General features: G+C 39.7%; 2 protein-coding genes across 5 annotated transcripts in view; both read right to left on the minus strand.

Moving 5' to 3' along the window:
- Window positions 1-12,047, minus strand: part of gtf2h2 (general transcription factor IIH, polypeptide 2) — a 40,327-nt gene extending 28,280 nt beyond the window's left edge. The window contains exons 1-3 of one of the 2 annotated variants that reach the window (XM_072582064.1): window positions 11,959-12,047; window positions 7,002-7,084; window positions 1,641-1,718 (exon numbers count right to left, since the gene is read on the minus strand). In XM_072582064.1, coding sequence (XP_072438165.1) covers window positions 1,641-1,718; window positions 7,002-7,057 — 134 coding nt within the window. In that variant the 5' untranslated portion in view covers window positions 7,058-7,084; window positions 11,959-12,047. Of the gene's footprint in view, window positions 1-1,640; window positions 1,719-7,001; window positions 7,090-11,958 lie in introns of both variants that reach the window. The other variant, XM_072582054.1, reaches the window with a different exon arrangement.
- A 7,254-nt stretch (window positions 12,048-19,301) lies between these two features.
- Window positions 19,302-20,601, minus strand: part of oclnb (occludin b) — a 44,342-nt gene continuing 43,042 nt past the window's right edge. For all 3 annotated transcript variants that reach the window (XM_072582100.1, XM_072582110.1, XM_072582117.1), the window contains exon 9: window positions 19,302-20,225. In XM_072582100.1, the coding sequence (XP_072438201.1) occupies window positions 20,124-20,225 (102 nt within the window). In that variant the 3' untranslated portion in view covers window positions 19,302-20,123. The remainder of the gene's footprint in view (window positions 20,226-20,601) is intronic.

A 20,601-nucleotide genomic window follows, 5' to 3' on the forward strand; every position in this document is an offset into this window, starting at 1 on the left:
TGTAGAGCTTGCTACAGTCCTTGCAAGGTATTTTGTAAATGATGTTCATCGGGTCTTTTAAGTTAATTAGCTGCAGTTTAAGTGTGTTTGTGGGTTTACATGATGCCAAGATGTCTGAGTAGTCTGGCAGTCATTTCAGAGATGTCTTTGATGTAGGATAAAGTGGCTAGCTTTTCTGGGCACATTCTGTCTGCTTGTTTGGGTTTGTTGCTGAGAAATCGGTGGACCGTTTATTGGGTACCTGTCCTTCTTGAAAATGCTGTATAAGTGATTTTCTTCTGCTCTTCATAGTTCCTCGGTGCTGCGGGGTATGGTGGCTCATTGAAATAATGTTCCAGTGCAGCTACGTTTGCTTCTGTAGTTGAGTATTTGGTCTGTATGTGTCGTTTTCCTGTAGACGCTGGTTTGAAGTTCCCCCACGGACTGTTCACTCTACTGTGGAATGGCAGTTTGTTGTTGTTTTCTTCCTCATTTGTGCATTTTATGCCAGTAAGGATATTATCAATAGTCTTGAAGGTTTCATCTAATTTGTTTTGTTTAGTGATGACAAAGGAGTTGTCCACGCAGTGGACCCAAAGTTTGGGTTGGATGGTTGGAAGAGCTGCTTATTCAAGTCTCTGCATTACTGCTTCTGCTAGGAACCCTGATATCGGAGATCTTATGGGTGTTCCGTTGATTTGCTTGTAGGTCTTGTTATTGAAAGTGAAATAGGTAGGGAGGCACAGGTCTATTCATTTAATGATGTTATCTTTGCTGATGAAGTTGGCGATGTCTGTTGTTTGTGTCTTTGGTTCTTCTAATAGTGTAGTCAGTATTTCTGATTGGGTGAGGAAAGGTTAGCGTATACAGCAGGAATTGTTAGGAGTCTGTTAACTGATTAATTTCAAACCTGATTTGTCAAGCCTTTGCTTTGGGGATACAGCAGGAATTGGCTGTCTTAACAGAAAAAAAAGTTGACAAATTCCTTTTAGCTATGAAGAACAGGGCGCAGTGTATGATGAAATGTGGTATCGAGCACAGCAAATGAATCGTACTGCGAGCCTGACTGATGATCCTAGACCAATTCAAAATGTGTCCCGAGTAACAGTGGACCCCTATTTACAAGATCATTGATAAGCATCATCTTGTAACACACAGGATTGTGAAATCCTAGCACATATTGACCAAAGAATGTAGACTTGTGGCAGATAATAGTACAACACCCCTTAGCAGATTTCTCAACTTGTACATTGAAGAAATAGAACTGCTGTTCCTCTTAAAAGATTAATTTAAGTTTCTATTAAGATCACAGAATCCACAGAGTTGTTACAGCACAGAACGATGTCATCGGCCCATCGTATCAGCGCCGGCTCTATGCTCTACTGCCAATTTCCTGCCTTTTCCCAAAATTCCTGGACACATTCACAATCCAAAAAAAAATCGACGCCCTCTTGTTTGCCTCAACTGAGTCTGAGGGGCATTGAAAATGCTCAGATGTAGCTGTGAAATCAAATATAACAAAAATATTATCTACATGGTGGAAGCATGCAAGTGGTTTATTACTATAGACAGATAATACTCAGTTCCGCAATGCATAAAATTAATTTTCATGCTGCTGTCCTTCAATAAATAGAAGTAAAATAACTTGGACCCTATATTACCTTTTCCGTTTTTCTTTGGAGAGAAGGTCATCAATAGTAGCTTTAAGGGAACCAGTCTCATCTTCTTTCAGGACTTCCCTGCAAAGAAAAGTAACAGACAGTTGGAAGAAATTTCTCATATTCAAGTAAGACATTCTATGCAAAGACAAAGCATTTAAATGCTGTGTTCAGGATCGAGTTGAAGGTTAACATGGGGAGGCAATGGCCTAATGATATTATCACTAGGCTACTAATCCAGAGACTCAGGTAATGTTCTGCATTTGAATCCCACCATGGTGAATGATGGAATTTTAAATCAGTACTGAATATGATATCAATAGTCTAATGATGACCATGTTGTCGATTGTCAGGAGGAGAAAAAATATATTTGGTTAAATAATGTTCTTTAGAAAACAAAACTGACACCCTGACCTCATCTGGTCCACATACAAATCCACTGGGAAGGTGATAATAGAGTCATAGAGATGTACAGCACGGAAACAGACCCTTCGGTCCAACTCATCCATGCCAACTAGATATCCCAACCAAGTCTAGTCCCACCTGCCAGCACCTGGCCCATATCCCTCCAAACCCTTCCTATTCATATACCCATCCAAATGTCTCTTAAATGTTGCAATTGTACTTAGTGGTATTTTTGCTAGACTATTAATCCAGAAACTGAGCTAATGGCAGATGGTGGGATTTGAATTCAACAAAAATATTGGGAATTAAAAATCTACTGATGACCACAAAATCATTGTCAATTGTCACCTGGCTCACCAACATCATTCAGGGAAGAAAATCTGCCATCCTCACCTGATCTGGTCTATATGTAACTCCAGACCTTAACCACTCAGTTGTATCAATCACTTAGCGGGTTTTGAGAAGATTTGTAGCTCAAGTTGAGGTTCTGGATGTAGGTTTGCTCGCTAAGCTAGAAGGTTCATTTGCAGACATTTCGTCATCCTACTCAGTAACATCTTCAGTGGGCCTCCAGGCAAAGCACTGCTGATGATTCCTGCTTTCTATTTATATGTTTGGGCTTCTTTGGGTCAGTGAGGTCATTTCCTGTAGTGATGTCATTTCCGGTTCTTTTTAACTCAATGTGCTTGTTGATAGAGTTCCGGTTGAAATGCCATGCTTCTAGGAATTCTCGTGCGTGACTCTGTTTTGCTTGTCCTAGGATGGATGTGTTGTCCCAGTCAAAGTGGTGTCCTTCCTTATCTGTTTGTAAGGATACTTGTGAGACCCAAGACACGACCCTGTCTCACTAGTATCCCCTAGTATGCCAGAGTAGATGGCAGAGGCAGGTACAATTAACAACATTTAAGGTATCTAGATGGGTACATGAATAAGAAGAGTTTAGAGGGATATGGGCTAAATGCTGGTCAATGGGACTTGATTAGTTTAGAATATCTGGCTGGAATGGACGAGGTGGACCAAAGGGTCTATTTCTACACACAGTATAGCTCTATGACTCAATGTCATTAATAATCTGCTCACTGACACCCAGGTTGTGTTCCGCTAGGGCCACTCAGCTCCTGACCTCATTGTCCCAGTTTGAACCATGGCTGCAAAGAAAAAGCTGAATTCCAGAGGTGAGCAAAGAGTGACAGCTCTTAATGTCATGGCTTCATTTGACCAAGCGTGTATCAAAGAGCCAGAGCAAAACCTGAACCAATGGGTATCAGAGGGCAAACTTTCTGCTGCTTGGAGTCATACCTGGCACACAGGAAGATGGTCGTGGCTGATGGAGTTGAGTTATTTCAGTTCCAGAACATGAATTCTGCATGAATTCCTCAGGATTGAGTCCTAAGCCCCACCATCTTCAGCTGTTTCATCAATGACTTTCTGTCCATCATAAGGTTGCCGATGTTCGCCGATTATTGCACAATGTTCAGCACTACTCGCAACTCCTCAGATACCGAAGCAGTCTACACTCATATGCAACAAGATATACACAATATCCAGGCTTGGGCTGACAAGTGGTAAGTAACATTCATGCCACACAAATGCCCAGTAATGACCATCTCCAGTAACAGGCAATATAACAACTGCTCCTTGACATTCAATGGTGCTACCATTACTGAGCCCCCACTATCAATATTCATGGGGTATCATGGAGAGAAACTCAACATAAACACATGACTACAATAGCAGATAAGAGGCTAGGAATACTGCGAGCAACTCACCTCCTCACTCCCCAAAGCTTACGCACCATCTACAAGGCACAAGTGAGGAGTGTGATGGAATACTCCCACTTGCCTGGATGGGTGCAGCTCCAACAACATTCAAAAAGCTTGACCGTATCCAGAACTCAAAGCAGTTCTCTAAATTGACGTCACATTCACAAGCATCCACTCACTACAGCACTGATGCGTAGAAGTGTGTACTACCTCAAAATGCACTGCAGAAATTCACCAAAGATCCTCAAACAGCACCTTCCAAACTTACAACCACTTCCATCTAACAAGACAAGAGCACCAGATAGATAGCAACACTACGACCTGCATGTTTCCCTCCAAGACACTCACAATCCTGACTTGGGAACATATCACCGTTCCTTCACTGTCACTGGGGAATCCCTCTCTTAGGGCATCGTGGATCAACCCAAAGCTTATGGATTGCAGTGCTTCGAGAAGACAGCTCACTATTACCTTCTCAAAGGCAATTAGAGACAGGCAATAAATGCTGGCAGGCCAGCGATGGCCACATCCCATGAATGATTTGTTTTAAATCCAATGTGGTTGACTCTTAACTTTCCTCTGAGCAATTAGAGGAGTAATAACTTCTGGCTTGGTCAGCGACTCCCACAACAATGAATACAGATTCAGTATAAACTCAAGTACAGAATACTAATTGGCAGTTCAATTCGATAATGAGGCAATGGCATATTCTTAAATTGCAGCAAGGACAAAGGCCACCTGATCTGCCACGTCTACGCTGGGTCTCCTTGGAAGCAATATAGCTTGTGCCATTCCCCTAGCTCCCCCTATTACCCAGCACATTCCTGCCTTTCAGATAAGTAAAAATGCAACTTCCTCCTGAACACTTTGATTAAATCTGCCTCCACCACTGCTTGAGAAATATATCCTAACCACTCACTGCGTGAATAAGGTTTCCTCATGTCACCATTGTATCTTATTGTCATTTCCCATAAATCTATACCCAGTTAGATTAGATTACTTACAGTATGGAAACAGGCCCTTCGGCCCAACAAGTCCACACTGCCCCGCCGAAGCACAACCCACCCATACCCCTACATTTACCCCTTACCGAACACTACGGGTAATTTAGCATGGCCAGTTCACCTGACCTGCATATCTTTGGACCGTGGGAGGAAACCCACGCAGACACGGGGAGGACGTGCAAACTCCACACAGTTAGTCGCCTGAGGCGGGAATTGAACCCAGGTCTCTGGTGCTGTGAGGCAGCAGTGCTAACCACTGTGCCACCGTGCCACCCAAAGTTGTTCTTGACTCTCCTGCAAGTGAGAACATTCTTTCCTAACTACTCTGACTAGACCCCTCAAGATTTTGAATATCCCTATCAAATCCCCTTTCAAGCTTTTTCTTCTCCAAGACAAACAGGCCTAACTTTTCCAATCAATCTACATAACCTACCAACATAGTACTACTCAGGAATCCAAGGAAAACTTGAAAATTATGGTCTCTACAATTTACGCACTTTCTTCAGTATTTACATCCAGTCCTGCCTTTTCCACCCTTAAACATGTCTGCCTTACTTCCTGTTATACCATGATCTGTGTAGCATCTTGTTCATAAAGAATTATGAGACGGCACAATGACTTAGTGGACCCAGGTTCAATTCCAGCCCCAGGCAACTGATCTGTGTGGAGTTTGTACATTGTCCCAGTGTCTGCATGGGTTTCCTCCAGGTGTTTTCTGGTTTCCAAAGATGTGCAGGTCAGATGCATTGACCATGCAAAATTGCCCATAGTGTTCAGGGATGTGTAGATCAGGTGCATTAGTTAGGGGTAAAGATAGGGTAATAGGATAGAGGAAATGAGTCTGGGTGGGTTACTCTTCGGAGGGCCAGTGTGGAGTTATTGGGCCGAATGGCCTGTTTCCACACTGTAGGGATTCGATAATTCTATTAATTTAATAGCTCACCCATGCCCATTGCCTCAATGCGTAAATCCCTTTTGGAGGCCCAATGGGCCCTACTCCTCCATTTACCATGTTTTTATTATTTAAATGCTTTTTCAAACACTTCATGATTGTCTCAGCTGCCTGTCTCTTTTCATACCATTTGCTTATCTTAAATGATTTTTCACTTACCTACTGAACCTTGATATATTCAGCCTGATTCCCCAACTGATGTGTCTTAAACACACTTTGCCTCTTCATCTTAGTCTGGTTTGTCTTTCAGAGAGCTCTGGATTTCTTTATAGATGCTGGAGATCTGAAATCTCGATTTGTTTCCTTTTGTTTCCATACACATTACAGTGCTATATTCAGTCTTCTCTAAAAGCAGCCCATTGTTCAGATACTGTTTTGCTTGCCACAATTCACTCTAATTAATCTGGGTCAGATCCTTTCTTACCCCATTAAAGATGGCTTTCTCTCAGATAATTCCTTATGTGTTGATCATTCCTTGTTCTTTTCCTTGGCAAACCTAAACCTTATTATATAAATGATCACTGTCCCCTGAATGGTTCTTAACTGGCACTTGATCCACTTGGCTCATCTTATTCCCAAGAACCAGGTCCACTGAAAAGGAGTCAGTACTGCACTTGGAAACATAATGCTGTAGGAAGTTTTGCTGAGGGCATTCAAGGAACTATTGCCCCTTTCTGCCCAGTCTATTTTTGGATAATCCAACTCTCCTATTATAATCCATTCTACAATTCTTGAACATCTTTAATTTCCTTGAAAATTGGTTCCTATATTTCTTCCCCAGTTGATGACCCAAGACAACAGCACGCAAAGCATATGCACCTTTTGCGTTCCTTAGCTCCAACCAACCAGATTTTGAACTAGACATCTCTGGAACATGCTCTCTCTTCAGCACTGCAATGCTACAATTAATGATTGATGCTATCCCTTCCCATTTTCTGATCTTTCTGGAACACCCTCATCTCTATAAATATTTAATATTAAACCCTACACTTCTTTGAGCCAAGTTTCTGTTACAGCTACATCACATTTTCACATGGCAATCTGCACCTGTTACTCATCAAACTTATTTACCACATTCACATCCATGTAAAGTAGCCCTAATTTTGACTAATATCCCCAAGGTGCCATTTTTCAGATGAGGGATTAAATGGAGCCCACCAAAGCTTTGATTTAAATATCATGGAGCAATATTCAAAACAGCACAGAAATGTTCAATCTTCAGTAAAACTAGAATACATACCAAGTGCGTTCATAGCCTCCTTCCCAACGTTTGGTTTTTTCTGCTTCGTCATACATTTTTTCCTGTGAGTTTCTTTGATAGCTCTAAACTTTAAAATAACAAGTAATTACAAAACATTGCATTTTCTATTTATTGCTCACAAAGAATAATCATCATGCTCACTCTCTTACTCTAGATCTAAAAATGCACTCCCATTTCCCATCAAGCCCCTCAAAATAATTGCAGAAACTAACATGAGTCTAAATTTCCAACTGCTCAGTCTGTGGCCTAGCCTCATGCTTCTCCGGACATATGAACATTAGAGAAATTTTAAGAGCAGGATTTATAATCAATACTGGTGTGATCTTCCTGAAAAAACAAAATTCTCATCCAAGAAATTCATCCAACAGCTTAGCCACAAGTTATAGGTTTGTGCTGATTTACTTAAATTTAGAGCCAGCTAAAGGCCTGGTAGAAAAGTCCTATACATCGCAGATTAGTCATTATACTCCAAAACCAAATGTGTATCCCTGCCATCACTCACAGCTCATATCTATAAATCAGTAATAGCCAAGTATTAGAGAACTACCAAAGGGTGGACAGGCTTTGCTCTATACAGTAAATGGCAGAACCTATACAAAGACACGTAGGCATACAGATCCACAGTTCCATGAAAGTGACAATGCAAGTGGATAAGGAAGGAGAAAGCATGGACTGCAGATGCTGAAGATCAGAATCAAAACATGTCGTGCTGGAAAAGCACAGCCAGTCAAGCAGCATCTGAGGAGCAGGACATTCGACATGGGGAGTGATCGTAATAGGTCGGAGCAGAGGGCAGAGCAGATAAGTGGGAAAGAAGATGGACTAGGAGCACAGATCAAGAGGTTGGTGCCAAGTTGGAGGGTTGGATCTGGGACAAGGTGGAGGGAGGGGAGATGAGAAAACTGGTGAAATCAACATTAATCCCATGTGGTTGGAGGGAGTCAAGACAAAATATGAGGTGTTCTTCCTCCAGACGTCAGGTGGCTAGAATCTGGTGATAGAGGCCCAGGACTTGCATGTCCTTGACAGAGTGGGAAGGGGAGTTGAAGTGTTCAGCCACAAGGCGGAGGGGTTGTTTAATGCATGTATCCCGGAGATGTTCTCTGAAACGTTCCACAAGTTGGCATCTTGTCTCCCCAACGTAGAGGGGACCACATCGGAGCAACAGACACAGTACTTAACGTATGTGAAGGTGCAGGAAAATCTCTGCCAGCTGTGGAAGGATTATAGGAAATTGTCTGCTGGATGTGGAAGGACTGCAGGATACAGTAGTTAAGAAGATATATGACATGCCTGCCTTCATTACGGGGCACAGAGTATAAAAATTGGCTAGCCATGTTGCAGCTCTATACAACTTTAATTATGCTACATTTGGAATCGTGTATACAGTTCTGGTTGTGATATTACTAAAAGGATGTGGAGGCTTCACAGAGGGTAGAGAAACAGCTTACCAGGATATTGCCTGGTTTGGAGGACATGAGCTACGAGAAGAGACTTAATAAACTTGGGTTTATTTTCAGTTGAACGTCGAAGGATGAGGAGGACCTGATAGAAATTTACAAAATTATATAGAGGCATGGATAGAATGGATATTCAGAGTCTATCTCCCATAGTAGAAATGTTAATTATTAGAGATATAGGTTTAAGGTAAAAGAGAGTAGGTTTAAAGGAAATGTGAATTGCAAGTTTTTTGAGAAAGTGTCTGGAATGTGCCATCAGTGGTGGCAGTGGAAGCAGATGTAATAGCAACATTTAAGAGGCATCTTATCAGATAAATGAACAGGCAGGGATTAGAGGGATATGGAGCGCATAGAGGCAAAAGGTTTTTAGTTTAGGAAGGCATGATGTGTCAGTGCAATCTTGGTGGACCAAAGTACCTGTTTTTGTGCTGTAATTTTCTTTGTTTTGTGTATTCCCTCAAGGAGTTGATGATTTCAATACAGAAATCAAAGAGGCAAAATCAGGGCAGAGATTGTCAAAGAAGAATGAAAGCAGATATGGTTATACAGCAAATTGATCATATGGCTTTCACTGCTTATAGAGGAGTTGTAGTGTCTGCCTTTAATGACTCAGAATTTGTCTCGTACTCCATAGACAGTTCTCAAGATCCACAACCTGTTTACTCCGTAGCCCATACTGCTCCCCGAAACCATCATACATGATCCCAAATCTCTCATAACCCCCACCCCCTCATCCACAAAAGCAATAGAAATAAGCCATTCAGCCCAGAGTCTTTTCTGTCAATCAATTAAATCATGGATGATCTGAGAGTCCTCAACTTCATTCTCCTGTCTTCACCCCATAACCTTTGATTCCCTTACTGGTTAAAGATCTTACTATTTTAGCCTTGAATGTACTTAACAACCCTGCCTCAATAGCCCTCTGCAGTAAACAGTTCCACAGATTCACTAATCTCTGAGAAGTTGTTCCTCCTGACCCTTTAATCTGAGGGGCCCTAGAGTCCTAGACTTTCCAGCAGGAGGGACACCTCTCCCCATCTAACCTGACAAGCCTCCCCAAGAACATTATATGTTTCAATCAGGTATTGTTTTCCAGATATTCAGCTATTAAATCTTTTGTAATGGGCTCTAGCAATTTCCCCACTATCAGCAGATGACTGGTCTATAATTCTCAATTTTCTCTCTGTTTCCCTTTTTAAGTAAAGGGGTTACATTATCCCCAATTTGTAGAAACTGTTCAAGCATCTAAAAAATCTTGGAAGCTGACCACCAATGCAGCCACTATATCTACTTCCTTGCATACCCCGGGATGTAGGTTAACTGGCCCTGGGTATTTATCTGCCTTCAATCCCATCAATTTCCCCAACACCATTTCCTACTAACACTGATTTTCTTTCATTCCTCTCTCTCACTAAATCCCACATACCACATGTTTCATCCTTTGTGAATACAGAACCCAAGTACGTTGAGTTTGTCAGTCATTTCTTTGTTCTGCATTATAAATTCTCATTTCTAACAATAAGGAATCAATATTTGCCTTCACCAAACTTATTACCTTCATGCACCTAAAGAAACATTTATAGTCAATTTTTACATCCCCTGCAAACATACTCTATTTTCCCTTTCTTAATCAATCCCTTTGCCCTCTTTCTCTGAATTCTAAGCCAATCTCACTTCTCAGGTCTGTTACTTTTTTGACTAATTTGTACACTTCTTCCTTGGATCTAATAATGTCTCTAATTTCTCTTGCAAGCCATGGTTTAGTCACTTTTCCAGTTTTACTTTTGCACCAAACATGAATGAATGATTGTTGCAGTTCACCCCTGCATTCTTTGAATGTTTTCCATTGACTTTTAATTGTCATCCATTCAAGCAACATCCCCCAATCTATCATAGCCAACTCATGCCTTCTGAAAAGCCAAACATAGTACATTCCCAACTTCTCCTTTATTTACCCTGACCTCCTTACATAACTAATAACTTTTGCATGAGTTTCCTTTCATGAAGCCATGTTGATGATGTTTGATTATCTTCTGTATTTCCTAATGCTCTGCTGTTACATCCTTTATAATAAACTTAACATTTCTCAGTGACTTGGCCTATCGTTACTGGTTTTTGTCTCCTTTTTGAATAAGGGAGTAACATTGGCAGTTCTTCAATCCTCCTGGACTTTATCAGAATCTAAGGATACTTGGAAAATGACTACCAGCACTTTTTCTTTGGCAGTCTCCTTTATCTCCATTAGTTTCCCTCGCACATTTTCATCTGGTGAGGTGAATGCGCTTATTTCCTTCCACCTCTTTAGCTCTTTTATTATTTAGTATTTTAGAACGCTTTCAGTGTCTGCTCACGAACACTGACACAAGTACTTATTTTCATTTTCTGATTCCCCATGATTATTTTGCCAGCCTCATTTTGTAGGGTGCCCATGTTTACCTTTGTTTTTCTCTTACATTTTATATAAAGAAACTTTTACTGTCTGTTTTTACACTTGCGTTTTTTGCATTACTTGCTAGTTTGCCCTCATAGTTTATTTTCTCCCTCTTCATATTTTGGGTCATTGTCTTTTGGCATTTAAAGTTTTCCAATCCTGAGATGGTGCAATTTATCGACGATGAGAGGCTGGATAAGGTTGGGTTATATTTGTTGGCGCAGAGAAGGCAGAGAGGTGTATAAGATTATGGGGGGCATAGGCAAGTTAGATAGAAATCCAACTTGGTTCCCTTAGTTGAAGGATCAATAACAAAGGGACATGACTTTAAGGTGAACAGGATCATGTTTAGACAGGATTTAAAGAAAACGATTTTCACCCAGGAGGTAATGGGAATCTGGAACATACTGCCTGGGTAGATAGTGGAGACGGAAGAGCCCACAACCTTTAAAAAGTGCTTGGATGAGTACTTGAAGTGTCATAATATTCAAGGCTATGGGCCAAGGACTGGAAAGTGGGATCCGAGTAGGTGATTTGTCAGTGCACACTCAATGAGACAAAGGGCATCTTCTGTGCTGTACGATTCTGTGAATCCTATGGTTTCCCACTAATCGCTGCCACATAGCATGAGTTTTTTTCTTTCAATATAATAATATTTTTAACTTGCTTGGCTAACCATGGTGTTTTAACCCCTTCCTAGAATCACTTCATCATCATACTTGCTGCAAGTTATGAATTATCCTCTTAAGTGTTTGCACACAGTCTTTTCTGTTACGATCCTTTCCCAGTCCACTCTGTCGTCATCACAACATAATTACTTCACTTGTTACTTTTGGCACAGTTGGTTCTGACCCAAATCATCCCCCACACCCTCAAAGCCCAGTTGGTTTTCTCACTATTTCCCCCCCACCATGGTCCCATCCCCATGCCTCACCAGAACTCTCCCAGATCCCTACAGCCTCACCCCCGCCCCATTCCCCTCTATCCCTGACTGAAATCACAGTCTTGTTCCCTAGCTCTGACCAAGTCCCTTTCATCTGCTCACCTTGATTTCGCGCAACGTAACGAACTAGATTTTCGCATTCACCCCCAGCCCGAACCGAGTTTAAGGTGACACCAACTAGAAGCTCTCAGTGTTACAGACAATCATCCCCGCCCTGCCCTACGGGAACACGCCGAAGGTTCCGCCTGGATGTGGGCAGATCACCGCCAGAGGGAGTGATAGAGATGGAGTCAGCTCCAGGTCTGGAATAATCCCAACGGGGATGCAAACAGATACATTAAAAAAATAAGTTTACAGATCACTGGGCGTAAATTTCTCTGAAAATTTATGCTTCTATTCAGCAAATGACAAATATACGAGGGGGAAAGGTGTAGAAATGTTTTTGCATGGAGGATGTGTGTAACCTCAATATTTCACGAGCAATACTCAGGAGGTACAAATGCATAAGGAAACTCTAAAAATACCAGACCACTTCTCACTTAAACTATTGCAAACGATTCAAATAGATAAACATCTTAATAGCAGAAATATTAATTTGCAGAAGACTATTCAGCCCATCATGTCTGCACCTATCCAATTGAACCTGACTCCAGCACATTTTCAGGCAGTGTATTCCATACCCTAACAATTCGTGTGAAAAGTTTTTTTTTCCCTCGCATCACTCTTGCATATTTTGTCTACCACTTTCAATCTTCGCCCTCTTGTTCCTTTTTTTTAGAATGGGAATAGCTTTTCCCTATTTACTTTAGCCAGACTACTCATGATTTTGAAAACCTCTATTAAATATTCTCGAGCAGTTGAACAGTGCCAATCTTTGCAATCTATTCAATCAATGTTAAACCCTTGACTTTTGTCCACATTCAAGTGTCACAGAAAGGTATCCTCTTGGAGCAGAGATATCATACCCTTGCATTTATGCAGTTAAAACTTTACTGGTTTGACACTAATGCCCAGGAGGAAATGAAGAGAACTCATAATTTTTGAAAATCACACAGCACTGGGTTATAGTCCAACAGGTTTATTTAGAAGCACTAGCTTTCGGAGCACCATTCCTTCCACCTGATGAAGGAGCAGCACTCTGAAAGCTAGTGCTTCCAATTAAATCTGTTGGACTATAACCTGGTGCTGTGTGATTTTTAACTTTGTACACCCCAGTCCAACACCAGCATCTCCAATCATAATTTTTGGTAAGATTATATTTTCATTACGATTTCCTTTTTAAATTTTTTGTGAAAACTGCCAGATTCTTAAAATGACTGCTATAATCACATGACGAATTATTGGAACTCTCCAGAACTTCCTGCAAGTCAAAGCCAGCTGCATAATTCATACCTTTCCTATTCTGGAAACTTTCCCTGATATCTGTTGTGACTAAACTGAGCTGAAGAGAAATTTCCTCACCCAGAGTGTGGTGAGCCTGTTGCATTTTCTACCACAGAAAGCAGTTGAGGCCAAAACAGGGGATGTTTTTAAGAACGATACAGTTCTTAATTCTAAAGCAATCAAACGGTATGGAGACAAAGTGGAAACAGCATACTGAGTTGGATAATCAGCCATAATCACACAGATTGGCACAATAGGCAAATGGCCTACACCTGCTCCTCTTTTCTATGTTCTACATTTCAATGATTAGACACCTCACAGCTTCCATAAACTCAAACACAAGACAAAGGAATTACAAACAATTATTGTAATAAGACAGAATATATGGATGCTTTAAATCTGAAATAAACAGAATACTGGAGAAACTCAGCAGATCTGAAAGCATTGGTGGAGAACAGTAAGTTCTGAATAAGTCATATTGGACTTGAAACATTAACTCTGTTTAACTTTCCACAGATGATGTCCGACCTACGGAGCTTTTCCAGCAGTGGCAAGCATTTAAGGAGGTAACTAATGACTTTCAGCAAAATACATCACTGTAAGAAGAAGAGATTCTAAAGGAGGAATAAACTATCCATGGCCAACTAAGAAAGTTAAGGAAAGTATTAAGTTGGGGGAAAAAAAGCAGATAATGAGTGCAAAGACTGGGATAAATGCAGATTTCAGCAAAGGAGAACTAAAGAGATAATAAAGCCAGAGAAAATAAATTATGAGGGCAAACAATCAATGCTGGAACCACAATGGTTGATGATATACATTCATAACTTGGAGAAAGGTTAGCACTGCTGCCTCACAGCACCAGAGACCCTGGTTCAATTCCCGCCTCAGGCGACTGACTGTGTGGAGTTTGCACATTCTCCCCGTGTCTGCGTGGGTTTCCTTCAGGTGCTCTGGTTTCCTTCCACAGTCCAAAGATGTGCAGGTTAGGTGAATTGGCCATGCTAAATTGCCCGTAGTGTTAGGTAAGAGGTAAATGTAGGGGTATGGGTGGGTTGCACATCGGTGGGGCGGTGTGGACTTGTTGGGCCGAAGGGCCTGTTTCCACACTAAATAATCTAATCTAAAGAAAGTGAATGTACAGTAGCCAAACTTACAGATGATGCAAAGATAGGTGAAAAGGTAAGTTACAGGAGGGATATAGTTTAATAGAGGAATGGTAGGTGAAGTAAATGGGCAAAAAGTTGGCAAATGGAGTATAATATGAGAAAATTTGAAGTTGTTTATTTTGGAAGAGAGAAAAAAGGAACAGTATTGTTTAAATGAAGAAAAACTGACAGCTTGAAGACTTGGAGGTCCTTCTGTGCAAAATACAGAAAGCTAATAGTCAGGACAGCTAGTGGAATGTTGGCCCTTATTTCATAGAGTTTGGAGTATAAGTGCTGGGAAGTCTTACTGCAACTGTATAAGGTGTTGGTGATACCACATCTGGAATACTGAGAGCAGTTTTGTTTCCCTTCTTTAATGAGGGATATCATTTTAATTGGAAGCAGGTCAGAGAAGGTTTACAAGAATGATCCTTACTCTGAAATAATTGTCTTATGAGCAAAGGCTAACCAGGTTGCGATTCTGTTCAGTGGAGTTCAAAAGAATGGGAGGTGATCTCATGGAAACATATAAAATTATTCAGAGACTTGACAAGATAAATACTGAGAGCTTGTTTCCCCTCTTGGGAGAGTCAAGGTTCAGAGGGCATAGTCTCAGAATAAAGGGTGCCAATTTGAGACTGACGTGAGGAAGAATTTCTTCTCCGAGTTGAAAGTCTATGGAATTTCTTACAACAGAGAGCTAGGGGCAGAGTTTCGTATATGTTTAAGGTCAAGATAGATAGGTTCTTAATCAGTAGGGAAATCAAGAGTTACAAGAAAATGCAGGAAAGTAGAAATGAAAAATGTGGGATCAGCCATGATCCTATTGAATGGCAGAGCAGGCTCTGAACAGCGTACTGCTGTCCTTTTTCTTATGGTTTTATGGATTTTAGCTATTGCAGCCATCAAAAAGGTAAATAAAACATTAACATTTTGTATTAAATGTGACTTGTCTAACATGCCAAGCTTGTATCCAATATTTCATGAGATACAAAAGTAGGTTCTACACTGGAAAATGGGTCTAAAATATGCAAGAAGTTCAAACGCCCAGAGAAACCCATCATGCTCCACAGCAGTATATGAGGAAGAGTCAACCAAGGAACATGTGAAAAAACTTTCTAAAGTTCCATCTGTGGCATGTAAACATATCAAGGAAGTCTAAGAGGTTATCAAGTAGTTATGGGCCCCAAAGAGTACATTTAGTCAATTTGGCACAATAAATGGACACTCTCAGAATGAGGAGCAACAACATGAATTATCTGCTAAACTAACACTGATACAAGTACAAGTAACATCCCATTAACTAACTTACATGAAATATACTCGGGAATCCACACATGGTAAACTAAATACTTGTTTCAGGTTCAATGTTCCAAGCATTGGCATTATCCATATCAAATGTTAATAGGGCTCTGGGATGGACTCCTGAAAATGTTTACATTGTTGAAACAGTTTGTCCAGTTGTCATTAGTATACCAGCACAGACCTGTATATCATTTTGAACTACCAGTGGATCAAGCAATGGCAGATGGAGTTTAATTTAGCTAAATGCGAGGTGCTGTAGTTTGGTAAGACAAACCAGTTAATGGTTGGGCCTGTGGGAGTTTGTCAAACAGAGAGACCTGGGGCTGCAGGTACATGGTTCCTTGGACGTGGCATCACAGGTCGACGGGGCAGTGATAAAAGGTGTTTGGCATGCTTGCCTTAATCTGTCAGAGCATTGAGTACAGGGTTTGGGACATCAGGTTACAGCTGTATAAGGCCATATTTGGAGTACTGCGTGCTATTCTGGTCACCATGCTGTAGGAAGAGGGTTGGAATATTACAGAGACTGGAAGGTTTGAGTCATAGAACGTTCAGGGGAAAGCGAACTAGCCATTCGGATACAGAACTGGCTCAAAGGTAGAAGACAGAAGGGGGTGGTGGAGGGTTTTTTTTTAGACTGGAGGCCTGTGACCAGTGGAGTGCCACAAGGATCGGTGCTGGGTCTTCTAATTTTTGTCATTTACATAAATGATTTGGATGCAAGCATAAGAGGTACAGTTAGTAAGTTTGCAGATGACACCAAAATTTGGAGGTGTAGTGGACAGCGAAGAGGGTTACCTCAGATTACAACAGGATCTGGACCAGATGGGCCAATGGGCTGAGAAGTGGCAAATGGAGTTTAATCCAGATAAATGAGAGGTGCTGCATTTTGGGAAAGGAAATCTTAGCAGGATTTATACACTTAATGGTAAGGTCCTAGGAAGTGTTGCTGAACAGAGACCTTGGGGTGCAGGTTCATGTCTACCTGTGACTCCACCTTCAAGAGCTATGACTCTAAGAAATAGAAAAGGCAATGTAAAAGGAGACTGGAAGTAAACATAAAAAGGAGTCACAAATTCCTTAATAAGCATATATAGTAAGAGTAGTAAAGAAAACTGGGTAGATTGAGACTAAAAAGGGATATTTGCATTGGAGCAGAGAGTATTGTTCAAGTATTTAAATATGTAGTTCACATATCTCATTACAAAGGAAGATGATACTGCCAGATAAGAACAGAGCTGGTTGAGATACTAGATGGGCTTCAGAACTTAAAAATGTATAAGTTTATAGAGGTTGGTTGTGCTTCAAGGCTATTTTAGAGGGGATGCATTTAAGGATACTGTGAAGGGAGAAAATTATGAATGTAGTGGCTATAATCGTCCTCCCACTCCTAGGTACAGAGTTGGTGTCAGATGATTTGAGAATTGCAAGAATCTCACTTGTGTTCAAAAACCAGTGGATGACTAAACCCAACAATGACACGTCAGTTTAATCTCAGTAGAAGAAATCTTTTAGAAATGCTAACCACACAACACCACTCTTCAAAACTCCCAATGGCTGGAGGTCCAACCTTTCTTTGGAAGAGAAGTCCTTCATTCCATGAATCATTTGAGTGGGTTTTCTCTGAACTGATTCTAATGGATTAATATTAGAATAGAAGGAGACTCTTTTACAGTATTCCAGACAGAGTCTCACCAAAGTCCTAGGCATCTGCAGCAGCATGTCCATACTTTTATTCCTTGGAGAATAAATGTAGACATTCCATCTTCCTTCACAATCATTTGTTGTACCTGAATACAAATCTTGAGAGATTGATGGGCCAGTACACCCAGATCCCTCTTTCTCAGAGTTTTGCAGACTTTGTCCATTGATATAATATTCTGTTTCTTTACTCTTCCTCCAAAATGCAAATTTTCCCACATAATAATTGACCAACCATAATTTTTTTTTTAGACCTTTTGTAATTTTCCTACCTGGAGCCTTGCTACAATGAAACTAATTGGTGAATATCAGCACCATGCAGCTTCTGAGGAACATGCACAAATTATAAATCAAAAACCTTAATATATCTTTGCATAGAAAAAAAAATGAGCAAGTACATCTTGATTTCTAGACTAGGTATGTCCTAACCAATCATCAGAACTATATCCCAGGCCACATTTGTATCAAACTTTATTGGTCTCTCAATTACTTGTTAACAATAGAACTTTTGTGTGACAATGCCTATTCCCCAAATTCCCTCTATAAAAAGAACCTGAATTACTCTTAAAAGTCAAATGTCAAGCTTCACTTCTTAAGTTGAGATGGAGGGCAAGACATTTGAGGGGAGTCTTTCTGCTTCGGCAACAGTGATTAGTGAAAAAAGTTAACAGCATTGATGTGTGGTATTGCAAAACTAAAGCAGAATGAAAGACACATTTTATTCTAGATTTTTATTGTGTTGTAACAATGTTCAGGCCTCTCAAGAAAATACTTTCAGAAGTTGGATAGCAATCATGTACAAATTATCCTATTTATTCAGGATGCAATAGTAGCCATGTAGGTGTTGATGAGAAAACCTTGCATTGCTGTCCAAATCATTTCAATGAAATCAAAATTGGATTCAAATATGAAAGGAATTTTCACAGCTGTGCTGCACAGCTTCTTTCCTCTCTCTGAGCATGTTCATAATTTATGTGGAAACTCAAGGCTTTGCCAACAGCTGCCAGATGACATCACCTGTGAGAACATGATATATCCCAAGAGTTTGGTGACCGTGAGCATTGGGACACAGAAAAATTAGAAAATGCTTCAAGTTTCATTGTGCCTACCACAGCTGAAATCAGTCATTATTTGCAGCCTAGTTTCAACTGCTTCCAGGTTCCGGTCTCTACAAATCTTCAACTCCTCCACTAAGTCCAATCTTACATCTATTGTAAAGTGCAGACCACTGGTGATTTCCTGACATGTGTTCGTCTTTGATCATTACCCCTACATACCACACAACTCACTTGTCATCCGTGTTTGCAAATTCCTACAACTTTCAAAATTTTTTTTTGTTGAAGATGCTCTACTCCTTTTACTGAACTCATTTTTATTCCAACTCGCTCTCCAAAACTCCTTAGCTTTTATGCTGCCTTCTCTGCCTTTACAAAACTATTCATTCTAAATCAAGCTCTGTAATTATTTTGTAACTTTCCACTACTTCACATTTAGCTCCTTACTGTCAAATAGCTTAAGATTTTGGAAAATTGAAGGTACTTGGTGTACAATACAAACTATTGTGTACTAACAAAGACACTTCATTAGAAATTGCATGAGCACTGATGTTGAAAATCATTATAAATTTAAAGTCATAATTAAACCATTTTTGTATTTATTTAATGGCCATAGAGGAATACAAATGTTTAAAAACACACATTGCCACCAACATTTTAGCAATAAAAAAAATCTTATTTTAGTATTTATAATGGTACATGTAAATAGTGTATTTGTATTTTTAATATTTGGAGGTCTCATTTAAGACATTTTGCAGTTTACCATAATTATCTTAAATACAGTAAAGGTTTTAATGAAAACATTAAAAACAAAAATGAATTTATAGAAACAAAATATGATATCTCAAACAATAAAAAAATTGCATTCATATTTCAGCTTTATTTGCTTGCAGTTATTGAACGTGAAGAAGGTACAATGTAAGTAGGCTATTTTCCAAAACAAAAACACTGGAGCTGTGACATCAGTATCTGTCTCCTACTTATAATTGCAAAAAAGACCCTGAATCATTATCCTGTATTAAAATATAAATTAAAGCATTTTTACATATGACCATCAACATTATCTTGGATTTTAAAAATACATGTAAAACCATAACTGTGCTTCAACTTTCAATGACCCAAATGAACAGCTTGTTTGATGCATTACTGGTAAGTCTATGGTACGTAATGTCATTTTTCCAAATTCAGCATATTTAATTACAATATTAATGCTATTTTGATGTACAAATAGCAATAGATACCTGGTTAGAGAGCAAGTCCTAATTATTAAGACAAATCCCTCAAAAAGAAATAATCAATCATTGCACAGCATATAACAAATGAACATCCAAATATAACTTGTTCTATTTAAGCCAATATACAAAGCTTTAGTAAAACTAAGTATCAAGAATCATTTCAAAAGCTTTTACAAAAGGAGAACATTTATCCTTATTTACAACTCACATTAAAATTTCTCACAACAAAACAAAATTATGGCACAGGTTTATCAAGTTCCAACTTTAAAAACTCTCATTGTGCCTCAGTAAAAGTGTTTGAAACATAGGAAAATATATGAAACCATGTCATTAGGTTTAGTTTTGGCCCATAAAATTGGCATTATATTTCATGTGATACAATAAATGGCCACACTGTAAGGAAATGAATGTTCAGCTTTAATTTTGCATGAAGTAATTGACATTCAGGATCTTTGGTTATCATAGTTGCTGACCATTAGCTTGATGTGAGACAACTTCAACTTAAGTTGCTTGCATTGCTGCTTCTTTGCCCTAAAATCAGCAGACTGAAGAAAAATGAAAAATAAATATGAATATCTGAAACATGTTAGAATAAAATTAACTGAGGATGATCAAGATCTTCCAAAAATCTTAGAATATTCTAGATAATAGTCAGATAACCAAATAAACTGACGAACTGAATGCTTAAAATCTAGTTCAATGCTAGTTAGAAAATTGCCAAGCACAGATTGAGCTCATTCTTATGGGATCTCTTCATTGGTTGCAGTCAACTCAGTTTGTATGCAAATATGCAACACTAAACAGCCTATGCCACTACCAAACTGACAATCATACTTGGAAAATTAGAGAACTTCTCATTAAGGTAATTTGTTGAAGATGACAACAAAATATCTGACCTAAGCTTTGGGTAGTTCTTGTTGA

This window comes from Chiloscyllium punctatum, chromosome 2, assembly GCF_047496795.1.
Source record: "Chiloscyllium punctatum isolate Juve2018m chromosome 2, sChiPun1.3, whole genome shotgun sequence".
NCBI classification, from domain to species: domain Eukaryota; kingdom Metazoa; phylum Chordata; class Chondrichthyes; order Orectolobiformes; family Hemiscylliidae; genus Chiloscyllium; species Chiloscyllium punctatum.